This window comes from Lipotes vexillifer, unplaced genomic scaffold (genome assembly GCF_000442215.2).
Source record: "Lipotes vexillifer unplaced genomic scaffold, Lipotes_vexillifer_v1.1 scaffold314, whole genome shotgun sequence".
NCBI classification, from domain to species: Eukaryota; Metazoa; Chordata; class Mammalia; order Artiodactyla; family Lipotidae; genus Lipotes; species Lipotes vexillifer.
The window spans coordinates 774,458-800,276 of record NW_006777107.1 but is presented as its reverse complement, the minus strand read 5'-3'; the positions used below and the strand labels follow the sequence as shown (position 1 = coordinate 800,276).

At 39.9% G+C, this 25,819-nt stretch overlaps 1 protein-coding gene across 6 annotated transcripts in view; it reads left to right on the top strand.

Moving 5' to 3' along the window:
- ST7 (suppression of tumorigenicity 7) overlaps window positions 1-25,819 on the top strand; it is a 254,016-nt gene that overhangs the window by 205,648 nt on the left and 22,549 nt on the right. For all 6 annotated transcript variants that reach the window (XM_007450777.1, XM_007450779.1, XM_007450778.1 and 3 more), the window contains 2 exons: window positions 9,883-9,955; window positions 11,408-11,510. In XM_007450777.1, the coding sequence (XP_007450839.1) occupies window positions 9,883-9,955; window positions 11,408-11,510 (176 nt within the window). The remainder of the gene's footprint in view (window positions 1-9,882; window positions 9,956-11,407; window positions 11,511-25,819) is intronic.

The window sequence follows — 25,819 nt, the reverse complement described above, 5'->3', positions numbered from 1 at the left end:
ATTCTTTTAGAAGTATAGATGTAAAATTGACCCTCAGTTGACTAATCTCTGCATAGGGAAAGTAATGATCCTTTTAAAATTACATCTTGATTATCATTATTATTGCAGATGAACAAAAGGAAATTAGGCAAAAAGATTATCACTGGAAAAATTCTGTCTTGTCTAAAGTTTTGTCCCATGGGTTTTCTGAGACACATCAAATTGACAGTTTTACTCATAATTACATAAATTTGTCCTAAGATTATTTCATTGAATTTCAGGTTTGATCTTATGAGCCATTTATGACTTTTGAAAACTTAACAGTCATCCTCCCTGAGATGACTTTTTTTTTTTTTTTCAGCAGCATCATTCTCGTAAAGGGTCCTTGGGAGCCAGAAGATGTGTGGTTTGCCTTCCTTGTTTCTGGACAAAAATTCTACTTTTCTTCAACCTTGTTTCAGCTTTTACTCTTGCCTTCTTCCTGCCCCACTTTTTCATTCCACTGCCTTTTCAAATAGACATCTAGATTTAGAGCACAGTCCAATGTCATGCCTTCTGCCGGAATGCTGTAAGCAAAGATAAAGGAAGTATACGTGTTGAGAAATAACAAGTTTATGACTCCCTCTTAAAGCACCCATCAACACTGATCACTTTTGGCTCCCAGAAGCTAAATTAGAAGTAAATGTTTGCATGTTGAAGGAAGGTAATATCAAGTGATTTGATATGTTAGTACATTAACTTAGGATTTTATTCAGCGAACACTGACCACCAACTATGTTTCAAACATTGCTTTGTGTTGTGGGTACAAAGTGATGAAGAAACACAGCTTTTACCCCTAAAGCACACCACGTAAGTAGGAGAGGGAAATAAGAGAATGGGCAATCGCTGTAAAGTGTAAAGACTGATAGAGTTTAACCCAAGATGGAAGGGACACCTCATCCAGGGTAATGAGGGAAGCCACCCCAGTGGAGGTGGGATCTGTGCTGAGCCAGACAGCGCAGGTGCTGGAGGCAGAGAGAATATGTCCAGAGCTTCAGGGCAGTTTTGACACAGCTTGTGAGGAGAACTCTGTTTCCCACAGAGCAGAGGGAAGACAGAGGCTGTAGCAAAGGGCTGAACTTGCACTGGGTGAGTTAAGCAGGGGCCAGGCCTCAAAGAGCTTTGGGTCTAGTTTGGATTTTGTTCTGGAGACCATGGAGAGACTTGGAGGCAATGTCAGCAGAGGAGGGGCTTCAGCCTGCCCCCCAGCGTAAAGGGAGTGGCACAGTGGATTCACACTCTGCCCTTTTTTGACTTGAGGTGGTTGAGAGATGAACACTGGGAAAGCCCTAAGATGTGAAGGAGTAGAATGCCGCTGGAGAGGACTGGGGAGGTGATTTCAGACTCTGCGAAGAAACAGAATTCTATCCTTCAGGGAAACATATGCAGGGTTTTCCAACCAATAAGTATAAAAGAGTTTTTAGAGTTTGGCTTTTCTTCTTTATACAGCAAATGGGAATCCCAGTGCAGAAACTTTTTTTATTTCCTGGGTGATCAAAACTTTCTCTTTTAAACTATAACTAACTCATTTCATTTGCTCTCTGGGGATCTCTTTCTTAACTATGTAGACCCAGTTTAACCCTTAGATAATCTGTCTTTCGGGGGCATGTAACTAAGACGTTATCAAGAGCCTGCCAGGATTCATGTAACCCACCAACACCTGCCTACTTCTGCTGAGTCATAACAACGACATGAGGAGGGAGAAAGAAGTGGAATGTGGGGAACAGGTGGAAGGTCCACCTAGTCTTTAGAGGTTGTGAATTTGGAGCAGGCGATGTGAAGGCCTGCACCTGTCAATTTACGAGTCTCATTGGCTAAAAGTAAAGCATCTGACAGGGTCTTGTCTTACACTTTAATTACAACCAAAGTAGACAAAACCTGAGAGTAGTTAATACCTTGGATTTAATTCTTACCAAAAAGGAAGTACCTTAAAGGAGAGCATGTTATCGTATGGCTTATAATAACAACAACGAGAAGTCACACCCTTTTTTTTAATTCAAAGGAAAGATAAATATAAACCCATAAATGGAGATTCAATAAATACTTTGTGCGGACACTGTGGCATAGGAGATACAGAGATTTTTAAAGTGGAAATTGGTTCAAGAAGGATGAGAGATTCTAAAAGATGAGATTATAGTTATTCCCACTGGGAAAAAAATGTAAAATTAAACACAAATGATTAAAGTTTATGAAAATATCAGAATGACAAACAGCTAAATAAGTATATACAAGTGAGGTAGAAACCTGTCAGCAAGTGTTCTGGGTGGCTAAAGTTCAGAGGAGGCAAAAGTCTCAAGACTTTAATTGTGAAGCCATTTTCCAAGGAAAATGATAAAGTATAAGAGAATGATGATAAGGAAAATAAAAGCAAGTACCACATTGGCAGTATGGGATGGTGACAAAGACACGCTATTGCAAGACCATCTCTGTCACTAATTAGTTAGGCAGCTCTTAAGTATATCATTTAGCTTCCCTGGGCCTGTATTTTTTATCTGTAAAATGAAAGGTTTTTGAGGGCTGACCTTCACAGTCGTGTGCTGTTGTCTAATTCTTTGATTTATCTTGTAGTACTACTACCTGGATAAGAAAGTAATGTGTTAATAAGTTAATAAAAATATACAACTATTCACTCCTATTTTCTATTTCCCCTCAATACTTTTGATTCTTTTTTTTTTTTAAGAATTTCAACAAATAAATCAATCCCAGCAAAATTCTAGAGGAGAGAAATATGTGGTTTATGAACACTTAGGAAAGAGGTGATTGAAGATCCAGCATGGATTTACTGAGGAAGTTGTGTGACATAAAAACAGATGAGATAGTACATGGGAAAATATTTGTAGTCTATACAATAATATTTAAATGTTTCTTATTAAGGCCATTTTTCTTTATATTTCTGAATTAGAGAAATGCCATGGAAGTATTTGTATCTTTATTTAAATAAAACATTTGATAGGGCTTCCCTGGTGGTGCAGTGGTTGAGAATCTGCCTGCTAATGCAGTGGACATGGGTTCGAGCCCTGGTCTGGGAAGATCTCACATGCCGCGGAGCAACTGGGCCCGTGAGCCACAGCTACTGAGCCTGCGCATCTGGAGCCTGTGTTCCGTAACAAGAGAGGCCCCAATAGTGAGAGGCCCACGCACCACGATGAAGAGTGGCCCCCGCTTGCCACAACTAGAGAAAGCCCTCGCACAGAAACGAAGACCCAACACAGCCCTAAATAAATTAATTAATTAAAAAAAATTTGATAATTTTTTTAACATCTTTATTGGAGTATAATTGCTTTACAATGGTGTGTTAGTTTCTGCCTTATAACAAACTGAATTTTGATAATGTTTTTAATGCTGTTTTTTAGGTAACGTGGAGCAATGTGGTCATGATACCTATTACACCATTAATAAATGGTATAATTTAATGGTATAATACCTATCATAACTATTAATAAATGGTTGCACATAGATCATTGCAGACCGTTGCAAATTTAGGGTGATCTCTAGAATACCATTTTTGGATTCTCTCCTTGGTATTGCCATGGTCAGTATGATTTTATTTTTTATTTTTTATTTATTTATTTATTTATTTATTTTTTTGTTTTTGTTTTTGTTTTTTTTTTTCTGCGGTACGCGGGCCTCTCACAGTTGTGGCCCCTCGCGCCGCGGAGCACAGGCTCCGGACACGCAGGCCCAGCGGCCACGGCTCACGGGCCCAGCCGCTCCGCGGCACGCGGGATCCTCCCGGACCGGGGCACGAACCCGCGTCCCCCGCATCGGCAGGCGGACTCTCAACCACTGCGCCACCAGGGAAGTCCGGTCAGTATGTTTTTAAATCAGACCTTGTCAACAGCATAGCACAGTTAAAAAGCTTGTGTTCTGGGGAAAGCTCATATTTGTTCTAAGTGTGTGATGTTGGCATATTTCTTAACTGTTCTATGCCTCACTTTCCCCATCTATAAAACAGGGCTAGCAGTAGGTCCTATCTCATAGGGTTGCTATGAGGATTAATGTGTGTAAGTGATTAACAACAGTGCCTGGCACTCAATAAGCCCTTGATAAATGTCAGCAGTAATTTTGATGATGATGATAATCATATGGGGAGGAAGGTGTACTTACGAGGTATATGGAACAAAGCTGTGAGTGGTAGGATGAGTTACAACAATGACTGATAGCCTGGACTAATATGCTGAAACCATTAATATTTAATGGTTTAGATTTTATTTTTTTATAAATTTATTTATTTTATTTTTGGCTGCATTGGGTCTTTGTTGCTGCACGTGGCGCGGGCTTTCTGTAGTTGCAGCGTGTGGTGGCTTCTCTTGTTGCGGAGCACAGGCTCTAGGTGCACGGGCTTCAGTAGTTGTGGCACGTGGGCTCAGTAGTTGTGGCTTGCAGGCTCTAGAGTGCAGGTTCAGTAGTTGTGGTGCACAGGCTTAGTTGCTCCGCGGCATGTGGGATCTTCCCGGACCAGGGATTGTGTCCCCTGCATTGGCAGGCGGATTCTTAACCACTGTGCCACCAGGGAAGTCCTAGATTTTATTTTAAGATTCAAAATTTAATGGAGTCAAATGTGAAATCCTGCTCATAGGTTCAAAAATTCTCATGGCTGAAGTAAAAGAGAAAAGACCTGGCTTTGGCTGAAATTGGTTTGAATAGAATCAGAGGGGTTTGTTGACCACATGACCGTAGGAACAAACCGCTCCAGGTGCTCAGCTTCAGGGCCAGCCCAGCTAGTACTCAGAGAATGCTCATGGCCAGGGCTGCTCAGACTGCACGTTTCCCCTGAGCTCTGTACTGTCGGGTTTCAGGGATTCGGATGATTATTTCCACTTCTAATTCTCATATTTTGAAATCACCCATGGCTCCGTAACAAAAATAAGTGAGAAATTCTGAAGACTGTGTCAGTTGAGGGGCTAGAAGTATTTATTCTGGAAAGGATTAGGTTTAGAGGAGATAATTTAACCATCTTTGTATTTGAAAGGCCAACCTGAAACATAATCGGATTCTGTTTATTAAACTAGGAAGTAATTTTTAGATAAGGATGCATAGAGAGAATGGAGGGGCCAGAATGACGAAAGGCAAGTAAGAGAAGGCAGCTTCAGTGACACAGAATTGTAGGTTTGGCTTTTTTTTTTTCATCTTTTTAATTGTGGTATAAATTGCATATTGTAACATGCACAAATCTTAAATGTAGAGTGGGATGACTTTTCACCTATGTATCACCTCTGTGATCACCGTGCAGAATCATAGAACTTTCCATCATCTCAGAAAATTGCCCCTCTAACCCAGAAGTCACCCTTTTTCTGACCTCTCTCGCCATATATTAGCTTTGCAAACTTCATACAACCACTTTGGAGCACTGTCTACCAGTTTAAACATTCATCTACCTTCTGACTCAATTCCATTTCCAGTTACATATCCAAGAAAAAATGAGGGTTTTTTTTTTAACCAAAAAGTACACAAGAATAGTCACAACAGCTTTCTTCATAGTAGTCCAAAACTGGAGAACAATCCAAATAGCCATTAGCAAGAGAATAAACATATTGTATATCCACACAATGAAATACTACTCGGCAATAAAAAGCAACGAAGTACTGATACATGCTACAACATGGATGAACCTCAGAAACATCATTTGGAGAGAGAGAAGCCAGACACGAAAGTACACATGCTATGATTCCAGTTGTATGAAACTCAAGACTGTAGATTTTAAGGAAAGACTTTCACAACAATTTGATTTTGTACACCTGAGATGCTTGGAGAAAGTTCTTTCATAAAAGGATCTGTATGAAACACAAGATGGAAAGAAATGGAAGGAAAATTAAACTAACGCCAACAGTTCAGCTTTGCCGAAGTGAGAAACATTTATTCAGCATTCCTTGTTTCTACAATGAGTGTGGGATGTCTCATTTACTTTCATTTCCTCCTCGGATTCTAATTCTTAAGGGGACTTTCTGGCAATAATGGTAGCTACACACCACTTTCAAAAGACAGAAAAGCACTGCACAGTTAGAGTCTGCTCATACAAAATTGGACTTAGAATGATTTTGAGTTTCTTCCTCAAAATAAAATTTCTGAATAAATTACAAGCAATATTGGAAAGCAGCTTATTTGTTGTTATTTCCTGCTCAAAACTTCTGATACTACCATTTTCATCAGTACGGTTAGTCACCCTGTTCCCCTTACCATTTTATCCATTTCCCTGGTGGCAAAAGCATAAAATCATAGTAGGCAAACAAGTCTATGGAGATAGAGAACAGATTAGTGGTCACTGGGAGCAGGTATGGGTGGGGAGGGTACAAATAAAGGGGTAGTGTGAGAAAGTTCCTTTGGAAAAGTTGTGTATTTTGATGGTAGTGGTGGTTACATGAATCTAGCCTTGGGATAAAATTGCATAGAACCACACACACAGGAATGCATGTAAAAACTGGTGAAAACTGAATAAGGTCTGTAATTGACTTAATAGTACTGTGCCTATGTCAATTTCTTCTTTTTTTTATGTTACAATGCAGTTATGTGAGTTGTCACCATTTGAGGGAAGCTGAAGGAAGCTTCACAGAACTCTGTGTACTATATTCACAACTTCCTATGACCCCATAACTTATTTCAAAATAATAAGTTTCATAATTATAATAGGCAACAACAACCAAGTCTCAGCCTTTTTTTTTTTTCCCTAAAGAAATGAAAAAGGCTCATGGGGCAAGTAGCCCATAATAATTAGCTTTCTCCTAAAGGTAATGTATATGGTTTTTTCTTAAAAGTGAGCCAAAACATGCAGGTCCTGCCTCTGATTTAGATATTAGGCATTTATTAGATTAAAATACGGTTAACAACTGCACACCACAAAAGGAATACACTAACTTTCATGAAGGTATATAAATAATTTTCTACATCTGCGAGCTAACAGCACTTCGTGTAAGTTCTGCCTTTGTCTGTTTATGCTGTCTGTGTCTTGCTCCACCAGTGTATCATATTTGCCCATGAACTTGCTGCAGACAATTTGTAGAAAGAATTCTTCCGCTTAGCATCATTGTTATCTTTTAAAAATTCACTTATTACGTGTACGTCGCAGGAAGCTTTGGAAATGCAGGTAAACATAGAAAAAAATTGTCTATGATCCCAGCACCCAGAAATAAAAACTGTTGATATTTGGTATATATAGTTCAAGCCTTTTTATCTCTGTGCATAAAAATGCTTTTTAAAAAATATGTGAAATCATAATTTTTGTAAACGTGTTTTACTTATTGTTGGGTACATAACAATGCAACATTTCCCCAGGTCATAAAATACTTTCCACCACATGATTTAACGACTGCATTGAATTGCACCCTGTGGATGTGCAGCACCTTAGCCATTCTCCTGTGATTGACATTTGGGCCGTTTCCAGTTTTCTACCATTAGAAACAATGTCGTGATCAACATCCTTAAAGCTAAATCTTCATGCACAGTTGTGATGATTTCCCTTAGGATAAAGTCTCAGAAGTAGAATTGCTGGGTAGGCAAAATGTTAAAGCATTTGATTTATATTGCCACATTAAAAAAAAAATGTTGTACACAAAAACCTTATTTGAACAAGATGCTTTACCTGAAGGGTAATTTAGGATCAGTTTCTTTATAATGATTCATCCCTCCTTAGAGACAAATTGCCATTACCAAATAGATGTATTGCTTTGAAAGAACTAAAAGAAAAATATTGAAAATATATAAATAAGTTATGCAAGAATTGTTTGCTGTTTTTAATTTTTGTTTAATAGTGAGAGCAAAATAATATACTAAAGAGATAACAAATGGAATGAACTTGCCACTGGTGGGGAATGGGGTATTTATATTTCTTCCTTTTCCCATTTGATATTGATTAAAATATTTTTTCTTTATTTTTTTAAGCATTATGACTGTGCACATATACCAGTATCTTTACATACAATGAGGGAGTAAGGGTAAAATTTTTTTTAATGGGGAAAATGTACCATAGTAGTTGTAACGTTGCAGAGTTGTGAATGTCCTGTCTATGGGTGTGAGGGGATTAAAGATCGCCTTTGATTAGGCATCTCTAATATTCTGCTGGAACACATCAATCGTATCCCTTTCTGCATTTCCAACTGGGTGAATGTGTTCATTTGCTTGATTAGGTAACCTTCAAAACAACATGATCGTTCTCATTGAGAAGCTAAATCCTTAACAACAGGTTTTCTTTAGTTTATTACGTGAGGTTCCATCTGTGCTGCCACCTTCGAATAATTTTGACCATTATTTTCAGTTTCAACTCCTTTCTAGGACTAATCCTTTGTTCCCACTTCATAGAAAGGTGCTAGATTGTCACAGAAGGAACACAGATCACACCAGGAAGGGTGGAAGCAGGGTTTGGATAATTTTTAAATGAAAGGTCTGAAGTTTAGAAAAAAAAAAAGGTCTGAACTTTTAAGTAGAATGTGTATTATCTGCAATTTTTTTTATTATCTTCCAGTAACAATCAATAAGTGGGCCCCAGCAAACAAGATAATTGATTCCTGAATTGATTTCACATACTGGGAAGTGGTTAAATGTTTAGATGTTGGAGAAGCAACAAGACAAATCCATGAGTGTCTGACATTTTTTTTCCTTCTTAGTCATAAGCACACCATTTTACAGTATGCATATGGTGCTGAAATTTTGTTTGAATATAATTTATGAGATCAGGGTTACAATGACCTCTCTCCCTTTCAATTCTGTGTTGGTATTTTCTCTGATTATTTGTATTTTATCAATGTCATTGAAATTTCCCTCAAAGAGAAATTCCTCATGCTGGAATTGGTGGTAAATACTCATTATTGAATGAAAGATTGTTTTTCTTTCATGAAATTATTTTCTTCTGCTGTTGACTTTTGTCTAGTTATGGACTTTCCTTTTCATCCCTACCGTAATGTAATTCTTCTAAAGTTGAAAACAGCCCGAAAGAAACCTGGAGGGCGTTCCAGGTGTTAAGAGTTCTTCTAACCTCCGGTGAATTTTGTAGCACCTGGGAATGGCATATTTTTACCTAGTCTGAGTGTTAAAGAAAGACAGTTCTGGTGCGAAATAGGATCATAATTTAAAAACAAGTCCTACCCCCTGCCCCCAGAGGGACTACCCTCTTTGCACTTATCTCCTCTTAGTTGTACTCTGTGCTTTTATTTGCCTGTAAACTCTATCTGAATCTGGTACCCGTTCCCACTCCTCCATCTGAAATTTTCTATACAAACTGAAAGGAACTGTTTTTCTGGGCAACAAATTAGGCTTCATATGAAAGGGGCTTTATCATGGGTTTGAATGAACAAAAATTGTGTGGTTTTGTAAAGATTTCATAATATATCCTCATAAAAATTTCTCTTTCCAATTTTAACAGAAAAACTGAATATAAATTTCATGAAATCTGGTTTAAATCTGACCACTAAAGAATAATTTTTAAATAAATTTATTTATCACTAAAAAACCTTATATTTAAAAAAGAATCCAGGTAATATTTTTTTCACTTTAATATTTCATGTGCCTCTTGAGAAATTTTATAAGTTAACAAAGAAGTCCTATTTGCCCTTCTTGATATCAAGACTATTCATGTAATATTTAAATTTATGTATTTATAGCTATTCTCTGCTTAAATAAACTCAACATATGAAAAATCCATATTTTAAATAAAAGATGATTGCTGAACAGTGTGGTGGATTTGAAATTTGAATTATTCACAAAAGTATGAATTACCCTTAGTTTCACATACCAGTTGGATACATAAGGAACAGTTAAAATATTCTTAATTTATGCTCTTTAGGCTTACATGATTAAAATGCTAGTGTATTAAAAAATCATTGCTCTTTGTTTGTACAGACTTATAACAGTTCCTACTTTTTTTCTCTCTAACAGATATAAGCTTACCAAAGTCGGCAACAATATGCTACACAGCGGCCTTGCTCAAAGCAAGAGCTGTCTCTGACAAGTAAGTGGATAGTAGCCTGTGCAGTAAAGTTGCTGGTCTGGATGGAAGGAGATGTGTTGTCTCTGAGGGCTTTCTCTGCAAGTTTTTCTTAGTCTGTGAGATCCCTGCTTATGAGCATGCATTTTTCCAAAACCTGCATTTTCTTTTCTTTCACTACTAGAAGGAGGGGATGTATATCGCCAGGTATTGTAATGCTGTGTGGGTTCCTAAAGAGGGATTTATATGAAACTCCATGCCTCTGAGGTGACTTTTATTTTTATTTAAAAAATTTTTTTTTGCCAGACAGTAGATATCAAAATGCCTTCTTTGATTCATTTTTTTGCATATTCCTCTTCCTCCAGCAGTCCAGGACGGGGTAGTATTCATAACAAACATATTAATATGGCAAAAGGGGATGGTCATCTCCCTTTCCTTACCTCATCAATTCCAAACTAACTCCCCACCCAGGATCCGTTTACCTTGAGTCACCATCACAGTGGGACATTTGCCCATTTTGTTCAGGCAGGTGACTATGGTATAGAGAATTTCCATAAACACCCAAGATGACTGGCAGGTGAAAGAAAATAGATGGCTTAACTGGTTTTGAGTTCATAAACGCTTACACTTCCCGATACACGCCCTCGGTAGCACTGAAAAGCAGATAACAGGAAAAGAAAACAGCCTCTGCTGTGTCAGACAGGTTTGCTGTTAAGTGTGTGTGCACTTCAAGACCGAAGTAATTTTCTTTCATTCTTTTTTATCCTGTAGATCGCCAGTACCTACTGCAACATCTTTTCTCCCTACACAGCGACTCCAGCTTGGGAGGGCAGGGCCAGGGTTGTCACAGCTTCCCCTGTGGTGTCTGCCTGCCAAGCACAGCTCTGGAGTTAGCCCTGGGTGTGAGGTGAGAAAGAGATTGCATGGTCTGGTTTTTTTCATTCACTTGGGCAGGTGTCTCGCCCGCAGTTTGGGCACGCACACTCCCCCTGCCGGAACAGCCCCAGGCAGGCTTGCCTGCTGCTGAAGCTGCAAGACTTAACCCTCCATCGCAGCACTGACATTGGGTTGGGAGCCTCCTTTAAAATTCTCCCCAGTTCTGTTTTTAACCAAGTGCGCTCTTCTGTAACCTAGTTTTCTCTTTTTCCTACACTGTCTGCCCTTGTCAGTCCTACCCCCTCCCCTGACCTAAGCAGGTACCTCCTAGAAAACTTAGATTAGCTATTTAGACAGAGAGACTTCACAGCTGAATTTAATTCCTGCCACGATTAGATGCAAGCACGCTTTCTGCTTCTGCTGGGGTTTTTGTTGGCCTCTGTCTGAGGGGTCACTCAGAGGTTCTGTGTAGTGGAGGTTTGGAGAGCTCATGCCTTTGGCTCGCTGTGGTTTTCTGGGCCCTTGATGTGTAGATGCCTTTCCAGGTTAATGCCCAAGCAGTGGTCCCAACTGGATGGTGTTTGTCTTTCTGCTTTTCAGATTCTCTCCCGAGGCTGCATCTCGGCGGGGGCTGAGCACAGCAGAGATGAATGCAGTAGAGGCCATTCATAGAGCTGTGGAATTCAATCCTCATGTGCCAAAAGTGAGTCTGTGGAATCCCCATAGGAACTCGTTATGATAGAAGGGAGTGTTCAGTGACCACAATGTCATGTCTCGAATGCACCAGTTATAAAAAAATGAATTGCAACCAATGAATGTTGAGGCCCTGTAGAGCCTATGCTTATTAGCCTTGTTTTTAAGTAAAAAAACAAGAGGCTTTGGGGCCCATTTTCGGGCTTCATACAGTAAGGGCAAATTGATAGACCTAGCTTAGGCAGGCCAGGTCAGGAAGCCTGAAAGTGGCAAAATATGGAGATCCCAAGGGTGTTGATGCATTTGATAGGAATTGCACGCCAGTTATAGTCTTACTTAGAACCAATGCGAGAAATGAACCCTGTTGTGAATAAAAGTGGTAAAAAATACTAATATGACATTCTGTATCTCCATAAGTAAATGACAGTTAATCAGTATTGGCCAGCAAATAATGAGGAAAACCTCAAAGTATGAAGGAGTACTTTTCTTTTGACTTGTGCCCTTTTAATAGGTATATATATAGTAGGAAATATTTGTCTCCTTAACCACATGACTGACCTATTTATAAATATGCAAAATTTCCCATATATTTTTTTAAGAATTTGATTTTAAGGGAGTCAAATCATGGCAGAGGATATTTCTGTAATCTTTTATTCAGAAGAGGAGTGTGTGTTCATGACTTACCTGTATTTGAGTACCTACTACGTGATAGGCACATTGCTGAGGGCCATTTCCAGTTTCTTGATATTATAAAACACATTTTGACCTCTAGGAAACCTCCTGCAGTTCACATCAGGTACTACAAGACGGTTTTCTTGGCAAAATGTCTGATGAAGACCCTCACTGGTGAAAAATGACAAAGGAAGGCTGTTTTCTTGTTTTGTTGCAGTACTGTAGCAAAAGGGTGGGGTTGGGTGCGTGTATGTGTGCCTGTGTGATGATTTATGGAGTTGTCTGCTTTAATTTGTTGATATCCAGAGTGACAAAGATAAGTGATCTAATATCATTCCTGAGGTTTTACTCAGGTCACGGTCATCTTTTCACAAAACAGGAAATTGAAGAGTGGTGCACAGTGCCATATTTGCAGAAGGATGTATTTATCTACTCTAGTTTCAGTGGATAATGACCAACATAGTATTTGTAGACTTAGGTACTGTATATAGGGTGGTATAAAATATATCTATTTAACATTTTTTCAGCTAAGTTAAAAAATGTTTATTCAAATTTGGTTAAAATGTAAAACTAATCATGAAAATATTGTCCTGAATTACAGTAAACTTAGGTCATCAATTAATATTTATTGAATACCATTCTCTAACTACAGAGCTATTTTATGAGCTCTGTAGCTCATAAAATAGCCTTAAAATAAATAAGCCTCTTTTAAAAGTAGTATTGGGCAATAGAGTCCTAGATTCTGAGACAAAAACTTGGGTTCCAAATCTGGCTCTGTCATTTATTAGCCATGGGATCTTGGGTTTAGCATCTCTGAACTCAAAAGTTTTCCCTCATCTTCCAAATGAAGATAAAAATATAAGCCTCACCTATCTTCTGTGATAAAGATCAAGTGAGATAATATGTTTGAAGTTCTTTGAAAATACTTGAGTACTATATGTTTGTAAATTATTAAAATTATTAATATTTGGCTTGTTGGCAGCTCCTCAAGTATGGGACCTGAATCTTAATTTTTCCAGTTATACCAACCTGAGCCTTGTAATCCTGGGACACAAGATAGAAAACTGGAACAATACTTGTTGGTTAGATATCTTAATTGAAGCTGTCGTTTAATTCTAGATAATGGTCTTAAATGGTTGAGCCTCCAGAAGAGTAGTAGAAGCCCTAAGAAATAGTTTAAAGCTGCCATGGAAGAATTTAACCTCAGTCAACTGCATTCTACTTGCAAAATAGAAGTCTTCTAAAAATGGGAATAATTTGAAAAAGTTGAAATAATTTGATTTCACTTTACCTTCTAATCATTAAACTGAGAGAAGATAGGGCATGTAAGTAAACTGATTCTCCATCACTTTGCTTTGTTGGTGATTGTGCTGAGGGGGAAACTTGTTTCCAGATCGTCCTCATTATTGACATTTCTGTGGGGAAAAAGCCCTGTGAGCCACTGACCTCATATGTTCAGAATTAATCACAAACCTCTGGTACTCGTGTACCATATGCAGGCTGCTATAAACATCTTTTATACGTGTTCTGTTTGTTGGACTGCTTGCTAATACTTTAGCAGACATGCACATACACGTGCACGCGCATGTATGTGTGTGTGTATATATATGTATATGACTTTTCAGGCAGAGAATAGCCTTAATTCTAATGAAACATCAGTGGAGGATATAAACACATAGATTCTTGTTGTAAGAAGGGATCTTAAATGTCATGTAGGATACCTTCCCATTTTAAGCTTAAATCTCTCCTCATAATGATACTATGATAATTATGTTTATTTTTGGTTTCTGTTAATGTTTACTATGTGGCAAGCACAGTGCTAACTGAACTACATATGCCATCTCATTTATTTTTCATAACAACATTGTGAAGTGTATCATATTATTATCCCTGCTACATAGATGAGGGCACTGCAGGTTTGGAGAGCTTAAGGAATCTGCTCTTGGTCACACAGTAAGTAAATGACAGAGCCTGAACTGATTCTGGGTTATCCAGCTCTTAAACATCTCCCTCCACTGACCCCCAGATCCCACCAGGTGGCAGACCAGCCTAGACTTGAACCTTCAAATGATGGCGGCCACATCCCTTCCCAAGGCACTCAATTCCCTGTAGACAATTCAGATTTCTTCAGGATATTATCATGTCTTAAACACTGCCATAGCCTTCTTTTTCTCTTTCACAGGAAGTTGTCAGTGGCCCACCACAGGAATTTTCAGTATATACACGCTGTTTTACCCAATTATAGTCTGCTTAGAAGGAGAAAAAAATACCAAATATTATAACTGTGAACTGCCTTCCATAAATTTCCATCTTAGTTCCAACTGGTATCCCAGTAAGCATAGTTAATATTTCAACATCCAATGATAAATATGAGTTATTTACCCCAGGAGGGTTATTCTTAGGAACTCTCTTTACCTGCAAACATGAGGAGTAGGGAGTATAGCTCCTAACCACATCGCAAGACTGGGAAATAAATAACAATAGTAGGGCTTCCCTGGTGGCGCAGTGGTTGAGAGTCCGCCTGCCGATGCAGGGGACACGGGCTCATGCCCCGGTCCGGGAGGATCCCACATGCCGCGGAGCGGCTGGGCCCGTGAGCCATGGCCGCTGAGCCTGCGCGTCCGGAGCCTGTGCTCAGTGACGGGAGAGGCCACAGCAGTGAGAGGCCCGCGTACCGAAAACTAAATAAATAAATAAATAACAATAGTAAAAAGCCATGGATCTCCGTTCTGAAGGAGAGCCTCTGAAGCCATTAGATTCTAAACATGAGGATTTCTGAAGCTTTAGATTGCAGCAGATTATAAGGAGGAAGCAGCCCATAGGCTCATACTACAAATCGAATTGTGTTACTCCCCTCCCAAGGAAGTGCAGCAGTGTCTCCAACCCTATGGAAGGTACCAACTCCTTGGATAGTTCTTCAGGACCCCTCATGATCTAACCCAACTTTTCATTTTTTTCTAGATCCTTCCAACAGTCCACTTACTGTTCCAGAAACATTCTTCTCACCTTCCCTCTTTGCTTCTTCTGAGGCAGTCCTCCTCATCCTTCACCCCCACCATTGCAAGTCACCACCAGGAAGCCTGTGCTCTCCTTGTCCCAGAATCAGTCTTCCCCCTCTGGTCTCTCACTACAGTGCATTGATTATGTGCTCACTGTTCACCTCTTTTTGAGAATGACTAGGGGTATTAGGATCTTAATCATGCTGGTGATTTTCAAGAACTGGGTACACAGTTGAAGAAGACAAATCTTTAGACCATTAGAGGACTTTCCCATTTAATGTGATTAAAATAGGAGTTTTGAGTTTAAAGAGAGTTTCTCCATTTTATGCAAGAAAATTTCACTCATGTAATGCTGGACAAATGAAGGGCAAGTTCAGCTCTGTTCTGTATCTCTATCTATGTAATGTTATGTTGTATTGCGATATACTGTTTAGTGGATTTTTAGCTTCAGTTTTTTTCTTCCACTTTCCCGGAAAACGTGCTTCCTCACCTGCCCTGCTCTTGCCCAGCTGGACAAGGTTGACGTGGGAGGGACGCATTTCTGTCAGTGATCCGTTACTTTACACAGACCTAGTGCTATGTGCTCTTAGTATGCTACACCTCCATCGCAAGGCTCTCCCTGTGAAGAGACACATTTTTGGTTTGCAGGATGTTACATTCACTCCTTCAGGGTGCTAAAGATAAATTTCATTTTGACAAATTTCCAAAAAAGACTAAATTATTGGTTTGTTACAAGCAGTATTAGATATGGTTTTTCCCTCTGTAGTGGTATTATAATAATAATTTTTATATTTGAGAAAAGAATAAAGTCATTCATAATCCCATCATATCTAGTCACATTTAAGACCATTTTTTCTAGGCTTTTTTCTATGCATTTTTCATACTTAGGAATCATAATCACATAGCATATTCATATTTTAAAAAATTAACATGGGACCCTTCAGTTGGACTTTATGGTTGGGAATTGGGGGTAAATTTATTCCTCCTGGGGGAGGATCATCAGATTTTCAGAGTTCTTTGACCTTAAAATGGTTATCCTCTAACTTAACAGTAAAGTGCATGTCTTTTAGCCATGTGCCTTCAAACATTTTAAAATATTATCTGGATGATTTACTTCCTTTTTTTGTTATAAAAAGCACATAACATAAAATCTACCCTCTTAACAAATTTTTCAGTATACAGCATGGCGTTGTTAACTGTAAGCCCGTCGTCGTACAGCAGATCTCTAGAACCTTTTCATCTTCGTGATGGACACTTTATACCAGTCGAACAGCAACTCTGCATTTCTCCCTCCTCCCAGGCCCTGGCAGCCACCATTCTACTTTCTGCTTCTGTGCATTTTACTCCTTTCACTACTTCATATAGGTGGAATCATGCAGTATTTGTCCTTCTGTTACTGGCTTATTTCACTTAGCATGATGTCCTCCAGGTTCATCCATATTGTAGCATAAGGCAGGATTTGTTTCTTTTTTAAGACTAAATAATATTCCATTGTGTGTCTGTGTGTATGTGTGTATCACATTTTCTTTATTCGTGCATTCGTTGATGGAAATTTAGGTTGTTTCCACTTCTCAGCTATTGTGAATAATGCTGCAGAGAACATGGGAGTGTAAATATCTCTTCAGGATTCTGTTTTCAGTTCTTTTAGATGAATCCCCAGAAGTGTGATTGCTGGATCATGTTTTTAATTTTTTGAGGGGTCTTCATATTGGCTGCACCGTTTTACATTCCACCAACAGGGCACAGGAGTTCTAGTTTCTCCACTTCCTTGCTAACACTTTTCATATTCTATTTTTTTGATAGTGGCCATCCTAACATGTGTGAGGTGATATTGTGGTTTTGATTTACATTTCCCTGATGATCTGTGATGTTACCTTTTCATGTACCTGTTGATCATTGTATGTCTTCTTTGGAAAAATGGCATTTCAAGTCCTTTGCTCACTCTTAAATCAGGTTATTTTTAAACATTGAGTTGGAAGAGTTCCTTGTTTATTTGGATATTAACTCCTTTTCAGCTACAGTTTACAGATATTTTCTCCCATTTCATAGGTTGCCTTTTCACTCTGTTGATTGTTTCCTTCACCGTGCGGAAGCTTTTTATCTCGATGTAGTCGCACTTGTCTACTTTTGCTTTTGTTGCCAGTGCTTTTGGTATCATATCCAAGCAATCATTGCCAAGACCAGTGTGAGGAATTTTCTTCCCCTATGTTTAACTCTTAATGCATTTTGAGTTGATTTTTGCCTGTGGGGTAAGATATGGGTCCAGTTTGATTCTTTTGCATGTGGATACCCAGTTTTTCCAGCAACATTTGTTGAAGAGAATGATTTGGTTCTTGCATCCTCTAATTGTAGACATCAGGTTGTGGTCAACTCCAATAGTGAACCTCTTTGGGCATAAAGATTTTTTGGTCTTTAAGATTATTTTCTTAGGATAAATTTACAGAATGAGAATGACTGAGTAACAGGTAGAAGCACTTCAGGGTTCTTGATATTTACTGCCAAGTTGCTTACCAAAAAAATTGTAGCAGTTTACACTCCCATCAGCTGGTGACTCCTACTTTTCCATTTCCTCACACCTTCGCCAGCATTTAGCAGTTTGTCTAAAAACAAAAACGAAACAGAGAGAGTGAGAGAAGGAGAAAAAAAAAATGATGATTTTCTTAAGTACAGCTGGAATTCTGTTCTTTTAGTTTGCATTCCTTTGCCACTACTAGTAACGTGGAACATTTTCAGCCATGTGCGTGTCTGAATTGTCAGGCCAAGTATGTAGAGTTCCTATTATTACTGAGGAAGCCTTAATTACAATGATGGTGCAAAGGGTACCAACATAAAGGTAGGCAGACCTATCAAGTATTATTGAAAGAGTTCAAAAGTGTTCAAAACAAGGACACCCACTTCCTGTCATTGGACCGGAGGGAAGTATGGGAAGGAGGAGTTAATTAGCTCCCTGCCTGTTTCCATTTTGATAAAATGGGGATAAGAGTTAAGTCTTCATAAGGTTGTTGAAAAGTAAGTTGGAATTACACTGTGTAACTCGTTCAGTGCATAGTAGGTGCGCGATACGTGCTGGCCCTTTCATCGCCGCTTCCCTTGTACCTTCAGCTCTATTTCTGCACTTGCATGCTGGGTGGAAGTAGGGGCTGCCTAGAAACATGCATTAATGGTACTTCTTGGACCATCCTAGTCTGAAGAAGGATAACCAGAGAGTGTAACAGTGGTGCTACAGTGCCCCGACCTGTGTGTGTGTTGCACAGGTTCTCCTCAGGCCTCCAGATTTGAGAGGAAGCTCTAGCACATTCTGGCTGCAGCTGTTGTCTTCAGGGACTTCCAGTTTGTAACTGCTGGCTAAGTCCTTTGCTGATTAAGAGGTGCCCGTTTCTGACCTCTGCCTTCTTGTTCTATTCTAGAATAGCCCTTCCAACATAGCCTTTCCTGCTTCCGCCACCAAAAAAAAACCCCAGACAAAACAGGAACGAGAAACTAATTAATAACGACTTATTATTTTTAAAGCAATGAACAGTTTTTCCCTCCTAACGCAATCTTATGCGAAACCTCAATGAACAAAGTAATTAAAAGTAGAACCACTATGATGAAACTGGAATGAGAAGGCTGGTAGCCCTGCGACCCCAACGCACTTCTGCATACAGAGAGAAGCCTGTAGCCCTCACCACCATCACAGGAAAACCCCCAGCTTGCGAGGTCCCACGCATAGAACAGGAGGCCCTACACCCATGCTGAGCCCCAGCTACTTGGGATGCTTGGGTGTTGTGGGTGGAGCTATCAAGGGAGAAAAAAATCACCAGCACCGATGGGGGAAAGCTTTCTTCTTCATCTTGCATAAAATCTCGGCACTATTAAACCTCGGGGTCGTCTTACTGGGCCCACCCAGGGACCTGCAGGGGGTGCAGTTGGCACCCTGAGGGTGCTGGCGGAAGGGGGCTCACCATGCTCCTAAAGCTTATTTACCAACAGAGCAGCCTGAGCTTGACAGAATATTGAGGTGAAGGTCTAGTTTTTAAATTATATCGGAGTATGGAAAGAAAGTAGTGAGAAAAATGGAGAGCAAAGAATGAAGAATGTTATGACAGAAATGCATTCCCATTAAAAACTTGCATTTTTTTTTTAAAAAGCTCATATCATGTTAATCTAAAATTTCACGGCGATTTCGAAAGGCTCGTGGGGGAAAACATCCTGGTAAATGTTTGTGCCAATGGAGTGTCCACAGGACCTTGTTATAATGATGGAAATTCTATTTCTTGCAAACACTAATGCAGGCCTCCCTTTATATCTTGGTAAAGCTGATTGACAGAGTATAAAATTGCTTTTTAATCCAATTTAGGAAACAAAATGTGTAGTGGGTTTTAACATTTAAAAATGCTTGAAGCGTGGAAGCAGAAACTCAGAATACCCTGGCAGATTGTCTGTGATATTGTATATCAATGGTATATTTCAGAAATATTATTTCAATATAAGTTGTTTTTGAATTGAGTCATGTTTTGTTCCAAAGCTTTTTTGCATTAGAGTAAGGAGAATGTATTGTGGAAATATGACCCGGAGAAAAATGAGCAGAAACCAGTTTTTAGCAATGTATCTCAGGAATAGAAAGTTTCTAAGAGGTCTCTTTCTTTAACAAAAACCACTGTAGCTGCTCCCACCAAGGTCACTCCCGCCATGGCCTCCCCAGCTCATCCTATCTCATGTCTCCTGGGCATTTGGTCCCACTGACCACTTTTTCTATCTTAGGTCATCTTGGCTCCTTGCCACCTTCTCCTGTGCCACTCCTGCCTCTCTGAGCACTCGTTGCCTGCAGCGCTTCCTCCCTGCTCACCCTCAGGTTGGTTCTTCTTTCCTGCTTGCAGCCCTCCCGGGAGACCTCATGTGCTGCCAGTGCCTCAGCCTCTCCCCGCACACCCAGACCCCTGTCTCCAGCTGCTCTTCCAGGCTCCAGACCTGCACACCTTCACTCCTCACTGCAGGCAGAGAAGTTTGGCAGGCACGACAGCTGCTAAGCCTTTTCCTCCTCTGGTGTCTTCATCTTAGCTAATGATCTCACATCATTCTAGTTTCCTAAACTAGAAATGTCACAGTGACCTTTGATTCCTTCTCTTGCCCTCAGATTCAGCCAGGCACCACGTCCAGGGCAAGTCCCCCTCCTCGGTTTCATCACCCCTCACTCGGACCGTGACAGGAACTTTCTGACTTTGCTAACTTGAATCTCTTCCCTGTCGGGTGCTCCTACACGTGACTTGCCCATTTCTTTCAAAACCACAAACTGTACCAACTCACTTCCCAATTGCCTACTGCAGAGGTTTTCAAACTGTCTCCCTAGGAGGCATAAGGGTCTTCAGTCTTCTTGTGGGTCTCTCCCCCAAGATCCCCAGAGTTTTGTTTTACGTCACTTGCACATTCTGTTTGATATTTCTTTTTTTTCCTTTGGACAAATTTTTTGGTGTCTCAAAGTTTGAAAACCACGGAATAACTCCGGGTGAAAGTCACACTCTGGAGCATAGCATGCAAGGCCTTCTACAACCACTTTTCTTGCTTCACTCCCTCGGAGAGTAGCATAACACCTGAGTTCCGGCGCAGGTTCCATCACATACAACTTGTGCAACCCAGGATGAGCTATTTAACTTCCCAAAGCGTCCATTTTTCCATCTGTAAACTAGGGATAATACTATCAGCTCCCTCACAGAGTTGTAAGGAGTTCCTGAGACAAGAAGCTTGACGCACGTTAGTGCTTCATCAGTGTTGGCAATTCCCGTCATGTTAGTACTCAAGCACCTCAAGATTGCAAGCCCAGTGTGTCCTCTGATGCTTTGGGGCCCAGCCTTGCAGTGGCTTCTGCCTCCCCTCATCTTTACAGGTAAACCTTTGTTTATTTAGTGAGACTGACTCATTTTCCTTTTTCTGTGAAGCTGTCCCAGAGATAATGCTCCCCGTTTGCTTCCTGAGTACTAAGTATAGACCTCTTACTAAGGCAGTCATCATGTTCAATTTTATCGTTTCTTTGTACACGTATGCGTGCGCACACACACACTCCTACAAAGATTAGGGATTAGCAAGGTAGTAACATGACCTGATCATGTCCGTGCCCTTCAGGTGAATTGTGGATGCGCCGTATCTGTGCCCTTGGGGTAGACTGTGGGTGCTCCCACAGAAGATCGTTAGAGAGCACTGTGGCCACTGCTGTATCTGTGCCCTTGGGGGACACTACGGCACTCCCATATCTTCCTTTGGGATATACTGTGAACACACCCATCTTTTCCGAATGAAGCAAAGTAACTGATGAATAGGTAAGTGAACCAGCAAGAAACAGTGACCTTGAGAAGAGGACCCCTGGGTGGTACTACGGATCACCAGGCCGAATTTGGCATTTCAGCTTTGCTTTGTGTTTGGCTCCATATTGGTCAGTTGGTGACTCTGCGGGCAGCCAGTTCTCTTCAGCTGAACTGCTACTACTATAAAATTGCTGAAGTATTTTACCTAGAAACAGACTCAATCATCTGTGGGACACACATACACAAGAAATATAACTTACCTCCACAGTAATTTAAATACTTTATTTTTTTGTTTGTTTGTTAACAAAAATAGTTACTATTTAGTGAATACTTATGTGCCAGGAACCATGTGAATGCTTTACAAATATTATCCTATGTAATATTCAAAAGTTAAAACAGCAAGATGGGTATTTTTATTATTCTGTTTTAACAGATGAGCAACCTGCGGTTGAAAGAAATTAAATAACTTGTCCACGGTCTCTTAGCGGAATAGTAGACAGGATTCAAACAGTGATGCAAAGGGGCAGAGGGCAGATGAGGGGAGGGGGCCAGGGCCGGGGGACTGTGCACCTCAGGCTTCATTGCAGCATGGCCTGAGCGAGCCGAGGTTCCTGCATCATTTTTGTCCTATTCCAGCGTGCGTCTTACTGAGTCCAGGGTGTGGACAGCATTGAAACTCAGAATATGTAGCATGTCTTCCAAGTAGCACTAGCTGTATTCTCTGAACCCTTTACTGATGTTTTAAAAACATTTTTTCTGGGCTTACAGCCTCTTTCAGAGCCAGTTGCACCAAAGCACTGTACACATATGAAAAATTGCTCTCTCTGGTTATCTTGTTTGTTTGTGTGGTTTGCTGTTTATGTTCTTGATGCAAGTCTAGAAAATAGTTTTGTATTTTATATATATATATATATATATACACACACACACACACACACACACGCGCACATATATATATATAGACAGAAAAAATATTAAAATGCTTATTATAGAAAACTTGGAAAGCATAGAAAAAGCACAAAAGAAATTAATCTTCCATAAAATCAAATATTTTGCCACCATTAACATTCAATCTGTGACCTTCCAGTGCTTTTAATGCCTACATGTACATTTGTATTACCCAAATCATAATCTGTATGATACACTTGGTCTTTTCCTTCATGATATGTCATAAACATTTCCTCATGCTAGTAAATATTCTTCTACTCCCTGATTTTGGGGAGCAATTTGATAGCTATCATCTAAATGTACTGTTGTTTAATTAATCTGTTCTTTTGGCATAAATGTCTGTGTGAAGGATAACTTTGGGATCATGTTCACTCTAATTATTATAGAATTTTAAGATCTTAACAGAAGAGACTTGAGCAGTCACGTGTGGTAGCCTGTGACAGGGCACATCTCTACTGACAGGTGAGCCGGCCTCTGCTCACAGACCTCCATAAGTAGGCACTACTCAGCTCCTCTTTGCCTGTTCTAACGTTATGTGTTCCCATCTTGGGCATAGGAACTAGATTCTGACACAAATAGATTTTGAAAAGTTCCTTCCGAAACTTTTAGAAGCCTTGCTTCAAGATCAATGTGATTTGAGAATCTGGGAAGGAAGTTAGAGGCAGGATGGCAAGCAAGATAGCACAGGATGCTGGCTTATCTAATAGAAGCCAAGTAACTATTGCAGACAGGCAGGGAGTGTTCTCTGATTTGCAAGCTACAGTTATTCTAATTGATTTCTGCATACTTGTGGATAGGGATCTGCCCTCTTCCATTTATTTTTCTCTCAACAAGTAAGATGTGAAATGTTGCTCCATGCCTTTCTAATTTAACTGTTGCACATGTTGAGAACCGATCTTGCCAGCCATTTTAAGCCTGGCCAGAAACCTAACACATTGTTGTTATTAGCCTTCATTATTTGGTTAGAGCCAACATTTTGTTTGGAACTATGCTGCAGTATAAATCTCCTTTATAGACATAACCTATTTCTGCCATAAAGTAGATGCGATGAGAAGGCAGCTGAGTTTCCTTGGTGAGTTGCTCTAGTTAGTCTCAAGAGGCTGCTGAGGCCAGGGGATGCTCATTTTGAGAGAGTTCTTGGGAAATGAGATTCATATTCTTGAGGACTTACAACTGAGCTGAGGAGAAGGACCCGTGGATAGCTAATCTGAGGTGGTGTGTGAAAAGTACACATATACAAAGGTCAGAGGGAGCTTAGGGGAGAAACAGAGCATTACCTCACGGCTCACATTGGGTGGCTGTGGACGACGTCCTTGAAGCCATATGTACCGCGTTCAGTCTGCAGGCTGAGTAAACCATCTGTCTCACACACATGTGCACTATTGCTTTCCAAATATTATGTAGATGCCCTGGTGGCCTACAATACTTTTGAACGAATTCTTGTATCATTACTATTTATTGTATAACTATTTGCCATACTGTGTATTTTTGATCAATAGATTCTACACTTACAGTTTCTGTCATGGGCATCTGTGAAATTTTTTCATGTTAAAAATTGTCTCCGTTACTTCAGGATTAGAAACTTCCATTGTCTGAAGCAGTGCTGTCCACTAGGACCTTCTGTGATCATAGAAATGTCTCTGCATTGTCCAGTAGGGTAGTCATTAACTCCATACAGCACTCGAGGACTTGAAATATGTCTAGTGGGACCGAGGAACTGAATTTTTAATTTTATTTGATTTTAATTGATTTAAGTTTAAATAGACGCACATTAAATAGAGGCTACCATATTGGACAACACAGATCTAACATATCCCTTTGTAGATAATTTTCTAAAAATCCTCCCTCTTTCCCCAAGTTTCCTCTGCCATGCCCCTTCCTAGTTTGTTTAGACTTCTACCCACATGTGGGTGGTTGCCAGGCCCACTTCTTCTCAGGTGCTCCGATTCCTGAACGTTCCTTAGCCCAAGAGAAGAGTTCTTTCACAGATGTGACTTTGAAAGCCTTTCCTAAATCACAGAAATGAAAAGGAACGGTGTGCTCGCTTCGGCAGCACATATACTAAAATTGGAATGATACAGAGAAGATTAGCATGGCCCCTGCACAAGGATGAAATGCAAATTCGTGGACCATTCCATATTTTTGAGGATGTGAAGAAAAGGGGACTCTCTTGCACTGTTGGTGGGAATGTAAATGGATACAGCCACTATGGAGAACAGTATGGAGGTTCCTTAAAAAACTAAAAATAGAACTACCATATGACCCAGCAATCCCACTCCTGGACATATACCCTGAGAAAACCATAATTTGAAAAGGGTCATGTACCACAATGTTCATTGCAGCTCTATTTACAATAGCCAGGACATGGAAGCAACCTAAGTGTCCATCGGCAGATGAATGGATAAAGAAGATGTGGCACATGTATACAATGGAATAGTACTTAGCCATAAAAAGGAACGAAATTGAGTTATTTGAAATGAGGTGGATGGACCTAGAGTCTGTCATACAGAGTGGAGTAAGTCAGAAAGAGAAAAACAAATACTGTATGCTAACACATATATATGGAATCTAAGAAAAACGGTACTGATGAACCTAGTGGCAGGGCAGGAAAGGTGAAGAGAACGGGCTTGAGGACACAGTGGGGGAAGGGGAAGCTAGGACAAAGTGAGAGAGTGGCATTGACATATATACACTACCAAATGTAAAATAGATAGCTAGTGGGAAGCAGCCACACAGCACAGGGAGATCAGCTCGGTGCATTGTGACCACCTAGAGGGGCGGGATAGGGAGGGTGGGAGGGAGACGCAAGAGGGCGGGGATATGGGGATTATGTATACATATAGCTGATTCACTTTGTTGTATAGCAGAAACTAACACAATATTGTAAAGCAATTATACTCCAATAAAGATATATATAAAAAAAGTTGACTATTTGGTAGGCTATAAATGATTATTAGAAACTCAGAAGTCAAAATCTTATTCTAGGGCACTCATTAAGCAAGAAATTTTCCCTTTCCTTTGTTCTCCTGATGATTATTTAAAAAAATTAATAGAGTTCATAGCACTTTACAAGTTATGACTCTTGGGGCCGTCTAAAATCATCATGGGCAGTAGCAGAAGCCATGACATAATGGCTTCTATTAAGGTAAAATCACGAGACGATATATCTCTGAACATAAAATTCTCCTTTATATTTATATATTTATTATATCAATAGATACAGTGCTAGTTGGATTACTAGGTAATTCAAAATCGTTATTTTTCCCAAAAGATTTTTGTCGTTCACTGTTTTAAAACAAGATGAAGGAAGAAGGCAGTAACACGTAGAATTCAAAAAAGCACATGAACTCGTGCTTGAGGACCTCCCATCAAAATAATGAACACCAGGGCTTCCCTGGCGGCACAGTGGTTGAGAGTCCGCC